We start from the raw sequence: 17,324 nt of genomic DNA on the forward strand, positions 1-17,324 counted from the left end.
ACCCACTCACCCACCCACCCCTGCCTTTCCTCTGAGATTCCATAGTCTGTTCCATGCTTCTATGTCTCTGGATCTATTTTGTTCATCAGTTTATTTTATTCATTAGATTCCACATATGAGTGAGATCATGTGATACTAATCTGCCTCTGACTGGCTTATTTCGCTTAGCATAGTAATGTCCAGGTCCCTCCATGCTGTCTCAATGGGTCAGAGATCCTTCTTTTTTTATGGCTGCATAGTATTCCATGGTGTACATGTACCACAGCTTTTTTAATTAACATATTATTATTGATTTGAGAAAGAGAGGAAGGGAGAGAGAGGGAAACATCGATTTGTCTTTCCAGTTATTTATGCATTCATTGGCTGCTTCTTGTATGTGCCCTGACAGGGAATGGGACAACATTAACCAACTGAGCTGTCGGGCCAGAACATTTGGAGGAATTATTCTTTTCTTTTCTTTTTCTTCTTTGTTTTATTGATTTTTTACAGAGAGGAAGGGTGAGGGATAGAGAGTTTGAAACATCGATGAGGAAGAAACATCGATCAGCTGCCTCCTGCACTTACTGGGGATGTGCCCGCAACCTAGGTACATGCCCTTGACTGGAATCGAACCTGGGACCCTTCAGTCCGTAGGCGGATGCTCTATCCACTGAGCCAAACCGGTTAGGGCTGGAGGAATTCTTGGCTGGAGTCTGACCTGACTCCTTTGTGGAGCAGAAGAGTTGTTCCCTCGCCCTAGCTGGTTTGGCTCAGTGAATAGGACTGAAGCGTCCCGGGTTCGATTCCGGTCAAGGGCACATGCCCAGGTTGCTGGCTTGGTCCCCAGTGGGGGGCGTGCAGGAGGCAGCCGATCAATGATTCATCATTGATGTTTCTATAGCTCTCTCTCCCTCTCTGAAATCAATAAAAACCTTAAAAAAAATAAAATTGTGGCCTTGCCTGGTTTGGCTTGGTGGATAGAGCGTCGGCCTGCGGACTGAAGGGTCCCAGGTTCGATTCCCCAGGTGGCAGGCTTGATCCCCAGTGGGGGCCATGCAGGAGGCAGCCGATCAATGATTCTCTCTCATCATTGATGTTTCTCTCTCTCTCCCTCTTCCTTCCTCTCTGAAATCAATAAAAAATATATATATTTTAAAAAATATAAAATAAAAGTGTGCTAAGTTGTGCTAATCCTAGAGCAACAACAACAAAAAAGAGTTGTCCCCTCTATCAGGGAAGAGGATGGCTCCTCTGCCCCCTGGGTTCCCTTCTTTCTTAAACAAAGGGAGATAAAAATAAATCTCCCGTGAGGCTTTCCAGTTAGAACAACTGGAGTTGTAGGCTCGGCGCCCTGAAGCCTGCCGGGAGTTGTAGTTCTCCTCGGCCGCGTCACCCGGCGTCTCCCACCCCGCCGGGCCTGGGAAGGGGCGAGGCCGAACTTCGGGAGCCAGCTCTCCTTTGTGGACGTGGCGAGGGCGGCCGCGGCCCGCCCCGCGGGGTCCTCCTCAGGGTATTGGTCGGGGGGCGGGGCCTCTGCGCTGCCGGGGGCGGGGCCTGGCTGGAGAGCAGCCAAACTGGGCATCTTTTTGGAGGACGCGGAGCCGCGCTTGGAGAGCACAGTGAGGCTGGATAGTTCGGTAAACGGAGGCGAGGGCGGGTGGCCGGCCCAGGAGGGACTGCTCAGGTCCGCTCGGGTCGTGGATTAGAGTCCAGGCTGGAAACGACGCCTGGGAACTTGCACGATCTCTCTCTTTTTAGCCACGACCCTGCCCCACACTTTGTGTGGGAAGTGTGCCACGTCTCCCGGTTGAATCCCCGCTCCCTCTCTTGCAGCTCCGGGGCCCCTCCAGGACTCCCCCAAAGCTGGTTTTACTTCTGAGAACCCAACCCTCCTCCTCTCCTCCCCGAACCCTTCTTGAGCCCAAAACTTTGCGGCCAGCTACCATCAATCACTCTGTCCTTTTCTAGGTCTCCCCTCCCCCCATCCTCCTGTATGTGCTCTGTCTTTTTCCCTGTGGCCCCTGATTCCTAGCCTCCGCCACTCTTCAGGGCCTGATGATGTGGCGACCGTCACTTCTGCTGCTGCTCTTGCTGCTCCGGCCCGGGGCCCAGGGGAAGCCCTCCCCGGAGGCCAGCCCTCACGGCCAGGGAAGGGTGCACCACCAGGCTCCCCTGAGCGAGGCTGCTCATGATGACGCCCATGGGAACTTCCAGTACGACCACGAGGCTTTCCTGGGACGAGAAGTGGCCAAGGAATTCGACCAACTCAGCCCAGAAGAAAGCCAAGCCCGTCTGGGGTAGGAGAGAGATGGGGGCTGGAAGACTCAAGGTTGTAATTTAAAACAGGGAGGTCAGGGGGAGGTAGTGGCAGGGCTGTGCGGGTACGTGTGGGAATAGCCTTCCAGGCAGAGAGACAGTAAGTGCAAAGGCCCTGGGGCCTGATGTGTTTGAGGAACAGTGAGGTCTGTGTGGGTGGAACCCATTGGGCAAAGGGAGAGGGTGGTAGTGGCAGAGAGGGGACACAGGGGTGTGCAGGGCCTTTTGGGCCATAGTGGAGATTTAAGCTTTTCTCTGAATAAGATGAGAACCCTGGGAGGGCTTTAGAGGGAGAATGTGATTGGCTTAGATTTTAATGGAATCCTTTAGGTTCCTATTTGGGGAATAGACTAGACCCAGCGAGGAAGCGACGGCAGTAGTCCAGGTGGGAGACAAGAGCCGAAGGCGCCCGGACCAGGGTGGAGATAGCTGTGGTGGCCAGGTCTCTAGCTGGGAGACTGTGCATGGATGGGGTTGGGTGAAGGAGGGATGAGGGAGGAAAGCAGTGAGAAGCTAACACACTTAGCATAGCACTTACTGCAATGCCAGGCACTGTTCTAAGTGCTTTACAAGGGTTAACTAATGTATTCCCCACAGAGGGGGAGACTGAGGCACAGAGAGGTTTAGTGACCTGCCCACAGTCACACAGCCACACAGAGGAGGCTTCAGAATTTGAGCCCATGCTCTTCACAACAGCTCAAAGCTCAGGGTAGAGCGTGTGTGAGAGTCTTGGGGACAAAGCCTGTCCCCCACGGATCCCAGCAGAGACTGCCTGGCCCAGGCGGGGGCAGCAGGGCCGCCTCACATTCTACCCTGGCGACCGGGTCGCAGGGGCTAAGGGACAGTGACAGATAGGCTCCTTGAGATGAGCGGTTGGGCGCGGACCCAAACCTGGGGGGGCGTGGCCAAGGGAGCGGGAAGGGGCCTGGGAGTCCACTGGGGAGACCTGAGACACGGGGTGTGAGGTGGGACCTACTGGGGTTTGACATGCGCCGGTGGGGAGGGGAGGGGGAAGGCGAGCCCGCGAGGTTGCGGGTGATGGTCCTAGGTCAGCGCCTGCTAACGGGTGAGAAGGGTGGGGCGCGCATCGTGGGGCAGGACTGGAGGAAGAGGGTCCTGAAACTGACCGGCACGTCCAGGGAGGAGGCTGAGCAGGAGGCGGCTTAGGAGGGAGGGTCCTAAAACTGGCCGAGCACGGGGAGAGGGGCGGGGCACGGGGCGGGGCCTGAGGCGGCGAGGGGGTGTGGCTTTGTCAGTTGTTCAGAGGCAGGCTTGTGTTTTTAATTTTTTTAAAAAATACATATTTTATTTTTTTTATTATTTTTTTAAATATATTTTATTGATTTTTCACAGAGAGGAAGAGAGAGGGATAGAGAGTTAGAAACATCGATGATAGAGAAACATCGACCAGCTGCCTCCTGCACAACCCCTACCGGGGATGTGCCCACAACCAAGGCACATGCCCTTGACCGGAATCGAACCTGGGACGCCTTGAGTCCGCAGGCCGACGCTCTATCCACTGAGCCACACCGGTTTCGGCTGTTTTCAATTTTTTGTTGTCGAGACTATTACTAGGAACAGGACTCCTGTCCCTAGAGGCAGTCTTGGGACCGGAGCCCTGCGGGCCAGCGGAGCAGTGTGACGCCCTTCCCGCTGTCCCGACTCCAACTAGGTCAGGACAAGCGGGATAAGGAACTCGGCAGGTCGAGGGGCGGGGCCAGAGCGAAGGGCGTGGCCCGGATTGTCTTAGGTTCCTCCCCAACCCGGGCGAGTCTTGGGCTGCAGCGCCTTAGGCCCTCTGGGTGTCGGAATGGGCGGAGCCTTAGTTGAAGGAGCGGAGCCCTGCGGTGGGCGTGGCCTCATGATTGACATGTGCCTCCCCCAGTTGGCGGGCGGCTCTGGACCTTATTCTTAGTAGGAGGTGTGTCTCGAGGGGGCGTGGCTATCGCATGAGGGGCGGGGCCTGGACGGCGGGATGCTCCCCGGTAGGCGCGTCCCGAGATTGACGTGTTCTCCGCCCCGGTCCCCAGGCGCATCGTGGACCGCATGGACCGCGCGGGGGACGGGGACGGCTGGGTGTCGCTAGCCGAGCTCCGCGCGTGGATCGCACACACGCAGCAGCGGCACATACGGGACTCGGTGAGCGCGGCCTGGCACACGTACGACACGGACGGCGACGGGCGTGTGGGTTGGGAGGAGCTGCGCAATGCCACCTATGGCTACTACGCGCCTGGTATGCGGCGAGACCCCGACCTCTGCTGCTCACATACACCGTGACCCCGACCTTTTTGACCCCTAATAGTGAGAACCTTTGGCCCATTAACTAGAATCTCTGACCTTTGACCCCTGATACTTGACCAGGGTCTACTCCTAAGACCCCATTACCCTGAGACCACCCATCCCGGATTTCTGGCTTCTCTGTCTGGCATCCACAACCTCTATAACTCTGGGACCAGGGGGCTTCAGATCCTTGACCAGGGACCTCTCTCTACCTTCCATGCCCCTGCCCTCTGACCTCTCATCCTGAGAATCCCAAAGCCATTTACTCTGCTCTTTGACCAATGGGTTCCCTCCTCCCTGTCCCCATGCCCCAGCCCTGGGCCCCTCTAGCTCTTGTTCTCTCCCTCCTGTACCCCCTCCCCAGCCTGTCCCTCATATACCCCCAGAGAGGTCTTTCCACACCCAGAGCTTCCGCTGACCTGCTGCTGCTCACAGCCCCCCGTGACTCCCTGGCCCCCCAGGAGACAGTCCCAGGTCCTCAGCCCCACCCGGCCTACCCTCTAGCTTTGTTCTTCTGCTCTTTCTGGCCCAGTCACATTCTTCAAACCTCCACACTCCGCACACGCTGTTCCCTCTGAAAATGCCCTTCCCCTCCTCTCTGCCCAGCAACCTGCGGCAGCATAACCTACTGCGTCAGAGCATGACTTGGGGGCCCAAGAGCAAGTGTTAACGCAAAGCCCATCATTCCCGACTGTGTGACCTTGGATGAGTTGTTTCCTCTCTGGGAGTCAGTTTCTCCTTCACAAAGTGAGAATAAACTGAAGAAGCTGCTTTCTCTTTGTGCGGGTTCAGTGCCATATTGTAGCTAAAGAGCTTATGAGCATATCGTCAGCTCTTACTGCAAGGTAGCCAATACATGCAGATAATGAATATGTATTATGTATGATGAATTCAGTGGCGGTCTGCCTGCCCTGCCCCTCTGTCCCCTCGGGGGCCCCCCCCGTCAGATCCCTTTGTCTTCCTCTTCAGCGTGCCTGTTACCCATGAAAGCACCTCTCAGCCGCTCCCTCCCTCCTTTCCTAGGCGAGGAGTTCCACGATGTGGAAGACGCAGAGACCTACAAGAAGATGCTGGCGCGGGACGAGCGGCGTTTCCGCGTGGCTGACCAGGATGGGGACCTGATGGCCACTCGGGAGGAGCTGACAGCCTTCCTTCACCCCGAGGAGTTCCCTCACATGCGGGACATCGTGGTGGCTGTGAGTGAGGGCCGGCCTGCCAGCGCTTACCTTGGGAGTTCCGGTCCCCTGGTCCCCTGACACCTTCCCCAGGAAACCCAGGCCACAAGGGCCAGTCCATGGAGGGTGACATCTCCCATCCCACCCTGACCCCCCAGTGTCACCATTGGTGAAAGGATTTATACCCACTTCTGCCGTGCCTAGCGCTGCACAAATTACTTTAAAAATGTAATTGTATGCATTTCTCAAATAGGTAACATACTGATGTGGTTAAGCTCCCAAAAGATGCAAAAAAGGTGAACAGTCTTCTTTTCTCCCATGTCCCTACCCTGTCCCCCGCAGTCCCGTCCCCACAGGTGGCCCCTTATGTCTCCATCCAGAGCTGCTTTGAGGGGCTATGGCAAAGCTGTTAGGATCCAGGGCTCTGCGGCCAGAAGGCCTGGTTTCAAGTCCCAGCCCTGCTGTTCCTGGCTGTGTGACCTTGGGCAAGTTATTTAACCTCTCTGGACCTGAATTTCCTCATCTGTAAAGGGATGGTACTGATCAGGATCCCTATCCGGAGCGGGGAAATAGGGACTAGATGAGTTCATGCCTGTAGCATGTAACACTGGCCTGGGGCAAATGCTCATTATGGCATTTTACACACACGTGTCAATATCATGACACACACGTGTCAATATCACCGGGTAGGAATCGCTGGATCGTGGGGATCAGAGAGGAGAGCTGGCATTAACCCCTTACACTTCCCAGCCTGCAAGCCCAATGTCCCTCTTTTAGAGCAGAAAGTGTAACACCTCTTTTTTTTTTTTTTTTTTGATATGTTTTTATTGATTTCAGAGAGGAAGGGAGAGAGAGAGAGATAGAAACATCAATGATGAGAGAGAATCATTGATCAGCTGCCTCCTGCACGCCCCCCACTGGGGATCGAGCCCGCAACCTGGGCATGTGCCCTGACCAGGAATCGAACCCAGGACCCTTCAGTCCCCAGGCCGACGCTCTATCCACTGAGCAACACCGGCCAGGGCCACCTCTTTATTCTCCCGAGTTAAGATTATTTAACAAACCCTGACTGAGCATGTCCTGTGTGCCAGGCACCCTTAACACCTTTCTTTACCTGCATTACCTCAATTTATTTTTATTCACTTTTTGTTAATCTTCACCCAAGGATATTTTTTCCATTGGTTTTTAGAGAGAGTGGGAGTGGAAGAGAGAGAGAGAGAGAGAGAGACATCGATGTGAGAGAGACACATGGATCGGTTGCCTCCCGCAAGCACCCTGACTGGGGCCAGGGATCAAACCTGCAGCCCAGATACCTGTCCTTGACAGGGAATTGAACCTGTGACCCTTCTGTGTGCAGGCTGATTCTCTGATCACTGAGCAATACCAGTAGGGCACATTGCCTCAATTTATTTATTTTTTATTAAATTTTTTTTATTGATTCCAGAGAGGAAGGGAGAGGGAGAGAAAGATAGAAACATCAACGATGAGAGAGAATCATTGATCGGCTGCTTCCTGCACGCCCCACACTGGGGATCGAGCCCACAACCTGGGCATATGCCCTGACCGGAATTGAACTGTGATCTCCTGGTTCATAGGTCGATGCTCAACCACTGAGCCACATGGGCCGTGCAAGCCCACATTACCTCAACGTAATTGTCCGTGGCAGCCCTATGGTGGTGGCCTGTCATCTTTGTTTACAGATAAGGATATATAGGCACAAAGAGGTGACTCTCCAGGATCCCCAGATGAGAAGTGCCACAGCCTGGATTTGAACCTAGACCATTGAATCCATGGCCTCAACCAGGGGTCTGCAAACTAGAACCCATGTCCAGTGAACTAGAACCTGTAGCCAAATCCAGCCCACAGAATGTTTTTGCAAGTCAAGTTTTATTGTACCACAGCCACGCCCATTTGCTTACATATGCTCCAGCTGCAAAGTTGAGTCAGTTCAACAGAGAGTGTACAGCAGGCAAAGCCGAAAATACTTACTACTAGAGGCCCAGTGCACGGAATTCATGCACTTGGATGGGGGTAGGGGGGGTGTCCCCTCAGCCTGACCTGCGCTCTTGCAGTCCCGGAGCCCTCGGCGGATGTCCTGCTAACTGTCCTAAGACCGTGGTCGGCAAACTGTGGCTCGCGAGCCACATGCGGCTCCTGGGCCCCTTGAGTGTGGCTCTTCCACAAAATACCACGGCCTGGGCGAGTCTATTTTGAAGAAGTGGCGTTAGAAGAAGTTTAAGTTTAAAAAATTTGGCTCTCAGAAGAAATTTCAATCGTTGTACTGTTGATATTTGGCTCTGTTGACTAATGAGTTTGCCGACCACTGACCTAAGACATCAGTCAGACGCCCTTAGCGCTGCCATGAAGGCGGAGGTGGGAGAGGCTCCCGCCACCTCTGATGAGCTCGCCAGCCCTGAGCCCTGGCTTCTGGCTGAGCAGCGCGCACTGACCACCAGGGGGCAGCTCCTGCATTGAGCATCTGCCCCCTGGTGGTCAGTGCGCATCGTAGGGACCGGTCGTTCCGCCGTTCAGTTGATTTGCTTATTAGCTTTTTATTATATAGGATCTGGCCCTTTATGAAAAAAGTTTGCCAAGCCCTTGTCTAAACTCTGCTGTCATCACTCACATTCGTGGACAGTGAGCATAACCTCCCCATGTACAGATTTCAAAACGTGACTTTTAGCCCAAATTGTGCTATAAAAGAGGAACTAAAGGAAAGTCGCTTATAGTAACTAACAGGAATTTCAGCATGTGCTTTAGAGTTATCAGAGTCAGCAAATAACATAGGGCACTCAATTCCACTTGAATTTATAACAAAAAATAAAATTTTCAGTGAAAGTAGAGCCCACACAGTATTTGGGATTAGTATAGGCATATCTCACGTACTATTTGGGACATACTTTTACCAAAAAAAATGATATGTCTGAAACTGAAGTAACTTAGCACCCTGTCCTCCAAGGAGATCCCAAACATTGTGCGGGACAGACTTCTCCTGGAGAAAGATTTGTTGTTCGTGGGGAAGTTGAATGGAATTGAGAAGCCTGTGTTTTATCTGTCAACCCTAACCGGTCGGAGCCCGCCTCTGCCAGAAGACATGTGGAGGGTCAGGTGCCGGTGCGCCTCACAGGGAGGGAGTCTGAATGCAAAAATGAGGAACAGAAGCTGTTTGCTCAAGAAGTGAAGGGAAAAAAACAGAGCAGAGGTTTGGAAAGTGTGTCAAATGTCAAATAGTACACCCGCTGAGTTGGTGTCTAGGCTGTGCCTTTTTAAAATTTTTATTAAATACATTTTTATGTATCCAGAGAGGAAGGGAGAGGGAGAAAGAGACAGAAACATCAATGATGAGAGAATCTGCAAGCATATGAGCGTACCCAGCGGTTAAGGACAACAGGGGGGTGGGGGCATCTGTGGGGAGGGGTGTGGGATGGGAATGGGGGGATGAGGACAAATATGTGATACCTTAATCAATAAAGAAATTTTAAAAAAATGATGAGAGAATCATTGATTGGCTGCCTCCTGCACGCCCCCTACTGGGGGTTGAGCTGCAACAAGGGCATGTGCCCTTGACCAGAATAGAACCTGGGACCCTTCAGTCTGCAGGCCGAGGCTCTATCCACTGAGCCAAACTAACCAGGGCTAGACTCCGCCTTTTAAAGGGAAAGAGGCCTCTGCCCCTTGGAGAGTGTGGGCTGGGGCATGAGAAAGTTAGGGATGCAAAATCGCTCTTGCGTGGACGAAACCGGTGTGGCTCAGTGGATAGAGCGTCGGCCTGCAGACTCAAGGGTCCCAGGTTCGATTCCGGTCAAGGGCTTGTACCTTGGTTGCAGGCACCTCCCCAGTAAGGGGTGTGCAGGAGGCAGCTGATCGATGTTTCTAACTCTCTATCCCTCTCTCTTTCTCTCTGTAAAAAATCAATAAAAATATATTTTTTTAAAAAATCGCTCTTGCGTGGACCAACCTGTGCATCAGGACATCTGGGTCCCTGCCCGCACCCCCCCCCCTAAGTGCAGGGAGGGCCTGCATTATTATGGCACCCCCAGAGAGCCCCCAAATTTCCCACATGCCCTTGGGGACAGTTATGCCCTGTTGAGACTGCTCTGCTCCAAGGCCTGGCCCCACAGCCACCCCCAATGAGATCCCCTGAGAGAACCTCACACCCTGATCCCAGGGGTCCAGCCCTAATGCCTCTTTCTCCCCAGGAAACGCTGGAGGACCTGGACAAGAACAAAGATGGCTACATCCAGGTGGACGAGTACATCGGTGAGTGGGGCCTGAGTCTCCCCCTGGGGGTGCTGGTCCCGTCCTAGCCCAGGTGGCAGCCCAATGCACGATCCCCCGTACGAGAACAGGCCGGGGCGCGGCTGGAGCCACCAAGCATTAGTGAGCACCTGCTCTGTGCCAGGCCCGCCCCCAGCAAGTCTTTATCAAAGGCCTCTACGGGCGAGGCCCAGGAAGCATTTATGGAATGCCTTCTGTATGCCAGACCCGGGAAAACCTTCTCAAGCACCGACTGTGGGCCAGGGCCAGGACACACTGAGTGTTAGTGGTTGAGGGTACAGCAGAGACTGTCACAGAGCAGGTGCCTTCCTGGGAGGGTCTGGAGCTTCTACAAAAACAGGGCTCGGGCTGCGTTTGCTTGGGATAGGGCAGTGGTCGGCAAACCGCGGCTCTCGAGCCACATGCGGCTCTTTGGCCCCTTGAGTGTGGCTCTTCCACAAAATACCACGTGCGGGCGCGCACGTACAGTGCGATGGAAACTTCGTGGCCCATGCGCAGAGGTCGGGTTTCGGCTCTCAGAAGAAATTTCAATCGTTGTACTGTTGATATTTGGCTCCGTTGACTAATGAGTTTGCCGACCACTGGGATAGGGAGTCAGGGAGCTGGTCTCGAACCTGCATTTACTCAGCAAAGTGTAAGATGTCTCCTGTTCCTTGGGGTGTTGGGGAGCCCTATGACACCTCCAAGGGGAAAGCTATTAAGTATGGAATTGTTAAAAGTTTTTTTTTGTTGTTGTTAATCCTCACCTGAGGGTATTTTTTCCATTGATTTAAAAAATTATTTTTTCCCCCTCCTCCCCTCCCCCTCCACTCAAAATGCCTAAAAAATTATTTTAAAAAATATTTTTATTGATTTCAGAGAGGAAGGGAGAGGAAGAGAGAGATGGAAACATCAATGATGAGAGAGAACCATTGATTGGCTGCCTCCTGCACGTCCGCCCCCGCCCCCCCCCCCCCCAATAGGGATTGAGCCTGCAACCCGGGTGTTAGGTCGGAAGGAGGAACACATGAGGCCAGGGTGGTGAGGGATTAGGAATGTATTCGATCATCCGCACACCAGGTGGCTGAGCCTGGATGGCTCAGCACCCAGCGACGGGAGTCAGCAGCTTTTAAAGGACGTTTGGCGGGCTTTTTCTGGGCGCAGATTTCTCTGTGCAGACCCGGAGGGGAGATACCGTAATGGAATGTGGTCGCCGCAAGTGAAATGTGGTCTCAGCAAAAGGAATGTCCGTAGTGAAATGGCCTGAAAAGCCAGTTCCCTGGGGAGGCGTATCGACTCAATTGCTTGACTAGACCTAACACCGGGCATGTGCCGTTGACCGGAATCGAAACTAGGACCCTTCAGTCCACAGGCCAACACTATCCACTGAGCCAAACTGGGCGATTTTTAAATTTTAAAAAAATTTGTTTTTTTAATCTGCCTTCTGCATCCCCCCTATGGGGGATCAAGCCCGCAACCTGGGCATGTGCCCTGACTGGGAATCAACTGGAGACCTCTTGGTTCCTGGGTCGGAGCTCTACCACTGAGCCTCACCGGCCAGACTCCATTGATATATATATATATATATATTTTTTTTTTAGAGAGAGTGGTTGGGAAGGAGGGAGGGGGAGAGAGAGAGAGAGAGAGAGAGAGAGAGAGAGAGAGAGAGAGAGAGAGAGAGGGAGAGAGAGAGAGCAGAACATCAATATCAGAGAGACACATCCATTGGTTGCCTCCTGCACATGCCCCAATGGGGCTGGGGAGGGGCCAGGATGGAACCCGACCCTTTGTTGCATGAGCTGGTGCTCTAACCACTGAACATACTGGCCATGGGGAGCCCTATGACACCTCCAAGGATTGTTCAAAGGTTGAACACATTTTTCTATAGAATGTTTTTATGGAGCAAACAGCAGGCAGGCAGGACATTTAAAAAATATATATATATATATATATATTTTTTATTGATTTCTACAGAGAGGAAGGGAGAGGGATAGAGAGCCAGAAACATCAATGAGAGAGAAACATCAATCAGCTGCCTCCTGCACACCCCCCACTGGGGATGTGCCGCAACCAAGGCACATGCCCTTGACCAGAATCAAACCTGGGACCCTTCAGTCCACAGGCTGACGCTCCATCCACTGAGCCAAACCGGTTAGGGCCAGGACATTTTTATGTAAGCCTAATTTAAACAAATTGTGATGATTGATTTGAGAGAGAGAGAGGAAGAAACTTTTTTTTTTTTTGGCAAGAAAGAACTCGAGCATCACAGTTGAATCATAACAGTAGCTGATACAGTCTGTGGTGACTGTGGTTGACATCTTGTAAATTCATTTAATCCCCACGGCAACCCTGCGAGACGGGTATTACCCACTTTACAGATAAGGAAGCTGAGGCACAGAGGGAAAATCCCGGACTGAGGCCGCCTGCCGGTCAGCTGGAACAGGACTTAGTCCAGGCAAGCAGACCCAGGCTTCTGTCCGGACATCCACACCGTAGGGTCCCTGTGGGGCTCCGGGGACAGAGACATGGGCCGAACCCCAGGATTCCCCCCAAAAATGTGATTTCGTCCTGCTGAGTGTTGTGGGGAAGGGCATGAAGGAGGAGCACTGAGGGGGCAGTGTGGGTCCTGACCCAGATGGCGGGGTGTCGGGAGAGATGGGAGAGGTGGGGGTGCCCAGTGCTTATGGGGACAGGCTCTGGAGCCAGCCTGCCTGGTCCCCTGCCACCTCCCAGCCACGTGACCATAAACAAGTCCCTCTCCCTCTCTGAGCCTCCGCTCCCTCATCTGTAAGTGGGGGTGATGGAGCACCCCCCACCTAGGACCACATACAGTCAACACAAAGGCCATCCGTGGATGAACGGATAGACAAAGGGAGTAGATGCAGGCAGTCGGGTATCTGTTGGCCGTGAAAAGGAAGGAAGCACTGGTATTTGGAAATATCATGAGAAGGGCCTCAATATTGTACGACTCCATTCATCTGAAGTGTCCAGAATAGGAAAATTCATTGAAAAAGCAAGTAGGTTAAGTGGTTGTCAGGGGCTGGAGGGAGAGGGTCCTGGGAGTTACTGCTTAATGGGAAAGGGGTGTCCTTTTGGGGTGATTGATGAGAATGTTCTGGATGGAGGCTGCATGACATTGTGAATGTCACTGATGGTGAGTTTTGTGTTGTGAGCTTTTTACCCCACAATGGAAACACACACAACTCCCACCTACCATTGCCATTTCCGATAAGAAATGATTACTTAGGCCTCCGGGTGGGGCTCAGTGATTGAGCATCCACCTGTGAACCAGGGGGTGACAGTTCGATTCCCTGTCAGGGCACATGCCCGGGTTGCCGGCTCCATCCCCAGTCGGGGGCGTGCAGGAGGCAGCCGATCAATGAGTCTCATCATTGATGTTTCTCTCTCTCCCTCTACCTCTCCCTTCCTCTCTGAAATCAATTAAGGAAAAAAAAAAAAAAGGAATGATCACTTAGGACCATTAAAGAAAAAAAAGGGCCTTAACTGGGTTGGCTCAGTGGATAAAGCCTCGGACTGCGGATTCAAGGGTCCCAGGTTCAATTCTGGTCAAGGGCATGTACCTTGGTTGTGGGCACATCCCCAGTAGGGGGTGTGCAGGAGGCAGCTGGTCGATGTTTCTAACTTGCTATCCTTCTCCCTTCCTCTCTGTAAAAAATCAATAAAATATATTTTTTTAAAAAGAAAAAGAAAAAAAAGGAAGAAGCTCAGTGCTGGCTGCCCCTGGCCTGGCCCCAGGGGAGGAGGAGTTGGGGGCTAATTACCTAAAGGCTTTCGGTTGTAACGGTTGTAACGTCTGGGAAATCCCTCTGTGGAGTACTTGCTCCAAGGCAGCCCCTGGCACAAGGAGTTTTGCAAACATTTCCAAATAATTGAAACAAAAGATCTCTTATTACACCTAAAAATGTAACAATAAATTGATACCTTTTTTTAAATTATTATTTTTTTGATCCTTTGAGGATATTTTTCCATTGATTTTTTTAGAGAGTGGAAGGGAGGGGTAATGACAGAGAGAGAAACATCGATGTGAGAGAGACACCTCAATCGGTTGCCTTCCCCAGGCACCCCAACCAGGGCTGGGGATCAATCCTACAACCAAGCTACATGCCCTTGACCAGAATCGAACCCAGGACCCTTCAGTCCGCAGGCCGATGCTCTGTCCACTGAGCCAACCCGGCCAGGGCAATAAATTGATATATTTTTAAAAATATATATATATTTTATTGATTTCAGAGAGGAAGGGAGAGAGAGACAGAAACATCAGTGATGAGAGAGAATCACGGATCGGCTGCCTCCTGCAAACCCCCCACTGGGGATGGAGCCCACAACCTGGGCAGGTGCCCTTGACCGGAATTGAACCTGGGACCCTTCAGTCCAAAGGCCAATGCTCTATCCACCGAGCCAACCCGGCTAGGGCTAAATTGATATATTTAAAAAGAAAAAGCCCTGGCTCAGTTGGTCGGGCATCATCCCAGGCACCAAAGGGTGGCCAGCTCCATTCCGGGTCAGGGCCCCTGCCCGGGTTTCGGGCTTGATCCCTGGTGGGGGCATGCAGGAGGCAGTCCATGGCTTTTTCTTTCCCTCTCGCTCTACAAACCAATAAACTATCCTTAAAAATAAATAAAAGAGCCGAAACCGGTTTGGCCCAGTGGATAGAGCGTCGGCCTGCGGACTGAAGGGTCCCAGGTTCAATTCCGGTCAAGGGCATGTACCTTGGTTGTGGGCACATTCCCAGCAGGGGGTGTGCAAGAGGCAGCTGATCGATGTTTCTCTCTCATCGATGTTTCTAAGTCTCTATCCCTCTCCCTTCCTCTCTGTAAAAAATCAATAAAATATATTTAAAAAATAAATAAATAAAAGAGCGGCTCCAACAGTCCCTGGGGAGGTTCTCAGGGTGACACTCGCGCACTCGCCCCTCCTTCACACGGAGCACCTGCTGTGTGCCAGGCTCCGAGCCGAGCCACCCAGTGCACAGTGTTTCACCCGGATCTCAGTCCGACTGATGGGTCGTTCAGTCGATCAATAAACGCACTGGTCAATCAAGTCCATTTCACGCGCAGCATCATGATCAGTGTGAACCGGGCCTTGTTACTAATCCCATTTAAACTGAGGCCGAAGAGGGAGAAGGGGGGGCTTGGGCCCCCGGGTCAGAGTCCACCAGGGCTCCGGCCCTGAGTCCCTGAGTGGCCGCCTCTCGCCCCGACCCCAGCGGACCTGTACTCGGCCGAGGCCGGGGAGGAGGAGCCGGCCTGGGTGCAGACCGAGCGGGAGCAGTTCCGGGACTTCCGGGATCTGAACCAGGACGGGCGGCTGGACGGCAGTGAGGTCGGCCACTGGGTGCTGCCCCCCGCCCAGGACCAGCCGCTGGTGGAGGCCAACCATTTGCTGCACGAGAGCGACACGGACAAGGTGCTGATGGGGCGCGGGCTGCGCTGGGGGTGCGCCTGGTGCACACGTGACCAGGAGCGGGGCCTGGAGCTGTGTGGCTGGAGAAAGGGAGAGAGGGACTGAGGGATGGGGGGACCAGAGACCCTGAGGAGGGGACAGGGACCCGGAGGGAGGGGGACCAGAGACCGTGAGGAGGGGACAGGGACCGGAGAGAGGGGGACAGGGACCCGGGGGGGGGGCAGGGACCCGGAGGGAGGGGGACCAGAGACCCTGAGGGGGGGACAGGGACCCGGGGGGGGGGGCAGGGACCCAGAGGGGGGGGACAGGGACCCGGGGGGGGGGCAGGGACCCGGAGGGAGGGGGACCAGAGACCCTGAGGAGGGGACAGGGACCCGGAGGGAGGGGGACCAGAGACCCTGAGGAGGGGACAGGGACCCGGAGGGAGGGGGACAGGGACCCGGAGGGAGGGGGACAGGGACCCGGAGGGAGGGGGACAGGGACCCGGAGGGAGGGGGACAGGGACCCGGGGGGGGGGGGACAGGGACCCGGAGAGAGGGGGACAGACACGGAGGGGGGGGGGGACAGGGACCCAGAGGGGGGGGCAGGGACCCAGAGAGAGGGGGACAGACACGGAGGGGGGGGACAGGGACCCGGAGGGAAGGGGGGGCAGAGACCTGGAGCCATTACCTAGGTTCAGAGAGGGCTCTCACATGCAGGGGACTGAGCCCCTCTGACCTCTGACCTCCCATCAGGACGGGCGTCTGAGTAAGGCCGAGATCCTGGGCAACTGGAACATGTTTGTGGGCAGCCAGGCCACCAACTACGGCGAGGACCTGACACGCCACCACGACGAGCTCTGAGCCGCAGCGCCCACCGCAGCCTCGGCCCCGTGGGGTGACCGGGGGAGGGGCCCCGTGGCCAGGCCCCCTCCGTGTCCGGCCCTGCAGGATGCGGACACAGCCCGTGGCCTGCCCCGGGCTCTCACGGACGGACACACCCGGTCAAGTTCTCTCCTTGAGACACCTCATCCCCTCTCATCCCCACCCCAGGGCCCCACCGGCCTGCAGAGAGAGGGACCACCGGTTCTCACTGGCAGGCCCTCCAGCCGGCCCAGGGCCCTCCAGGCACCAACAGCTCCAGATCGGAGCCTCACCTACAGACAGGAAACCCGCCCCCGCCCTGCACTGGCCCAGCCCACCGGCACCGCCCCGGACGCCGCTCTGCAGGGAGGCAATAAACCCAGTGCTGGGCCTCCTCCCTGTGTCTTTCTGAGCGGGGGGGGGGGGGGGGGGGGGCGGTGACTGACTTGGAGAGGAACATAGGAGTTGGGGGGACTGTGCTGAAGGAGGGGACAGAGTATCTGAAGAGGCGGCTGTGGGTGTTGGCAGGTTCGAGGGCGTCCCTGGGGGTGAAAAATGAAACCAGCAGCCTGCACCCAGCAGCGAGCAAGCCAGACAGAGAGCTCTGCCTTCTGCACAGCAAGTGCTGGCAACGCTCTTAATCAGGTGGCGGGCAGGGCCTTTGCAGAGGGGACGGCAGATGCAAAGGCCCTGTGGCAGGAGAGGGCCTGGTGGGTGAGGGTCAGCAGGAGGCCCCGTGTGGCTGGAGTGGCGTGAGGGCGGGCGGTGAGGGCAGCGAGAGAACCGGGATCAGGTCTTGGCGGTCCCAGTTTGATGGGACAAGATAGAGCGGCAGGCACCCAGAAGTACTGGGACGGAGAGTACTCTCCGTGGGCCAGGGCCCCTGGAGAATCCTGAGCGGAGGGTGGATGTGAACTGACTCGGGTTACAACCGTCTCTCTGCTGCCGAGTTGAGGTAGAGGCAAAAGGATGAGGATGTAACAGACGTTTATCCCTCCCGCAGTCCCTGAACATGCCAGTTGGTCCCAGCAATTCCACTCCTGGTAGCTCC

At 54.6% G+C, this 17,324-nt stretch overlaps 1 protein-coding gene across 1 annotated transcript; it reads left to right on the plus strand.

Moving 5' to 3' along the window:
• The first annotated feature begins 1,535 nt into the window (after window positions 1-1,535).
• On the plus strand, window positions 1,536-16,659 carry RCN3 (reticulocalbin 3). Its single transcript, XM_008154353.3, has 7 exons — window positions 1,536-1,616; window positions 2,029-2,276; window positions 4,326-4,528; window positions 5,599-5,771; window positions 9,950-10,010; window positions 15,235-15,434; window positions 16,166-16,659. The coding sequence occupies exons 2-7, from the start codon at window positions 2,035-2,037 to the stop codon at window positions 16,271-16,273; spliced, it is 987 nt and encodes a 328-aa protein (XP_008152575.1). The 5' UTR covers window positions 1,536-1,616; window positions 2,029-2,034; the 3' UTR covers window positions 16,274-16,659.
• Window positions 16,660-17,324: the final 665 nt, after the last annotated feature.

Source organism: Eptesicus fuscus, chromosome 21 (genome assembly GCF_027574615.1).
Source record: "Eptesicus fuscus isolate TK198812 chromosome 21, DD_ASM_mEF_20220401, whole genome shotgun sequence".
Lineage (NCBI taxonomy): Eukaryota > Metazoa > Chordata > Mammalia > Chiroptera > Vespertilionidae > Eptesicus > Eptesicus fuscus.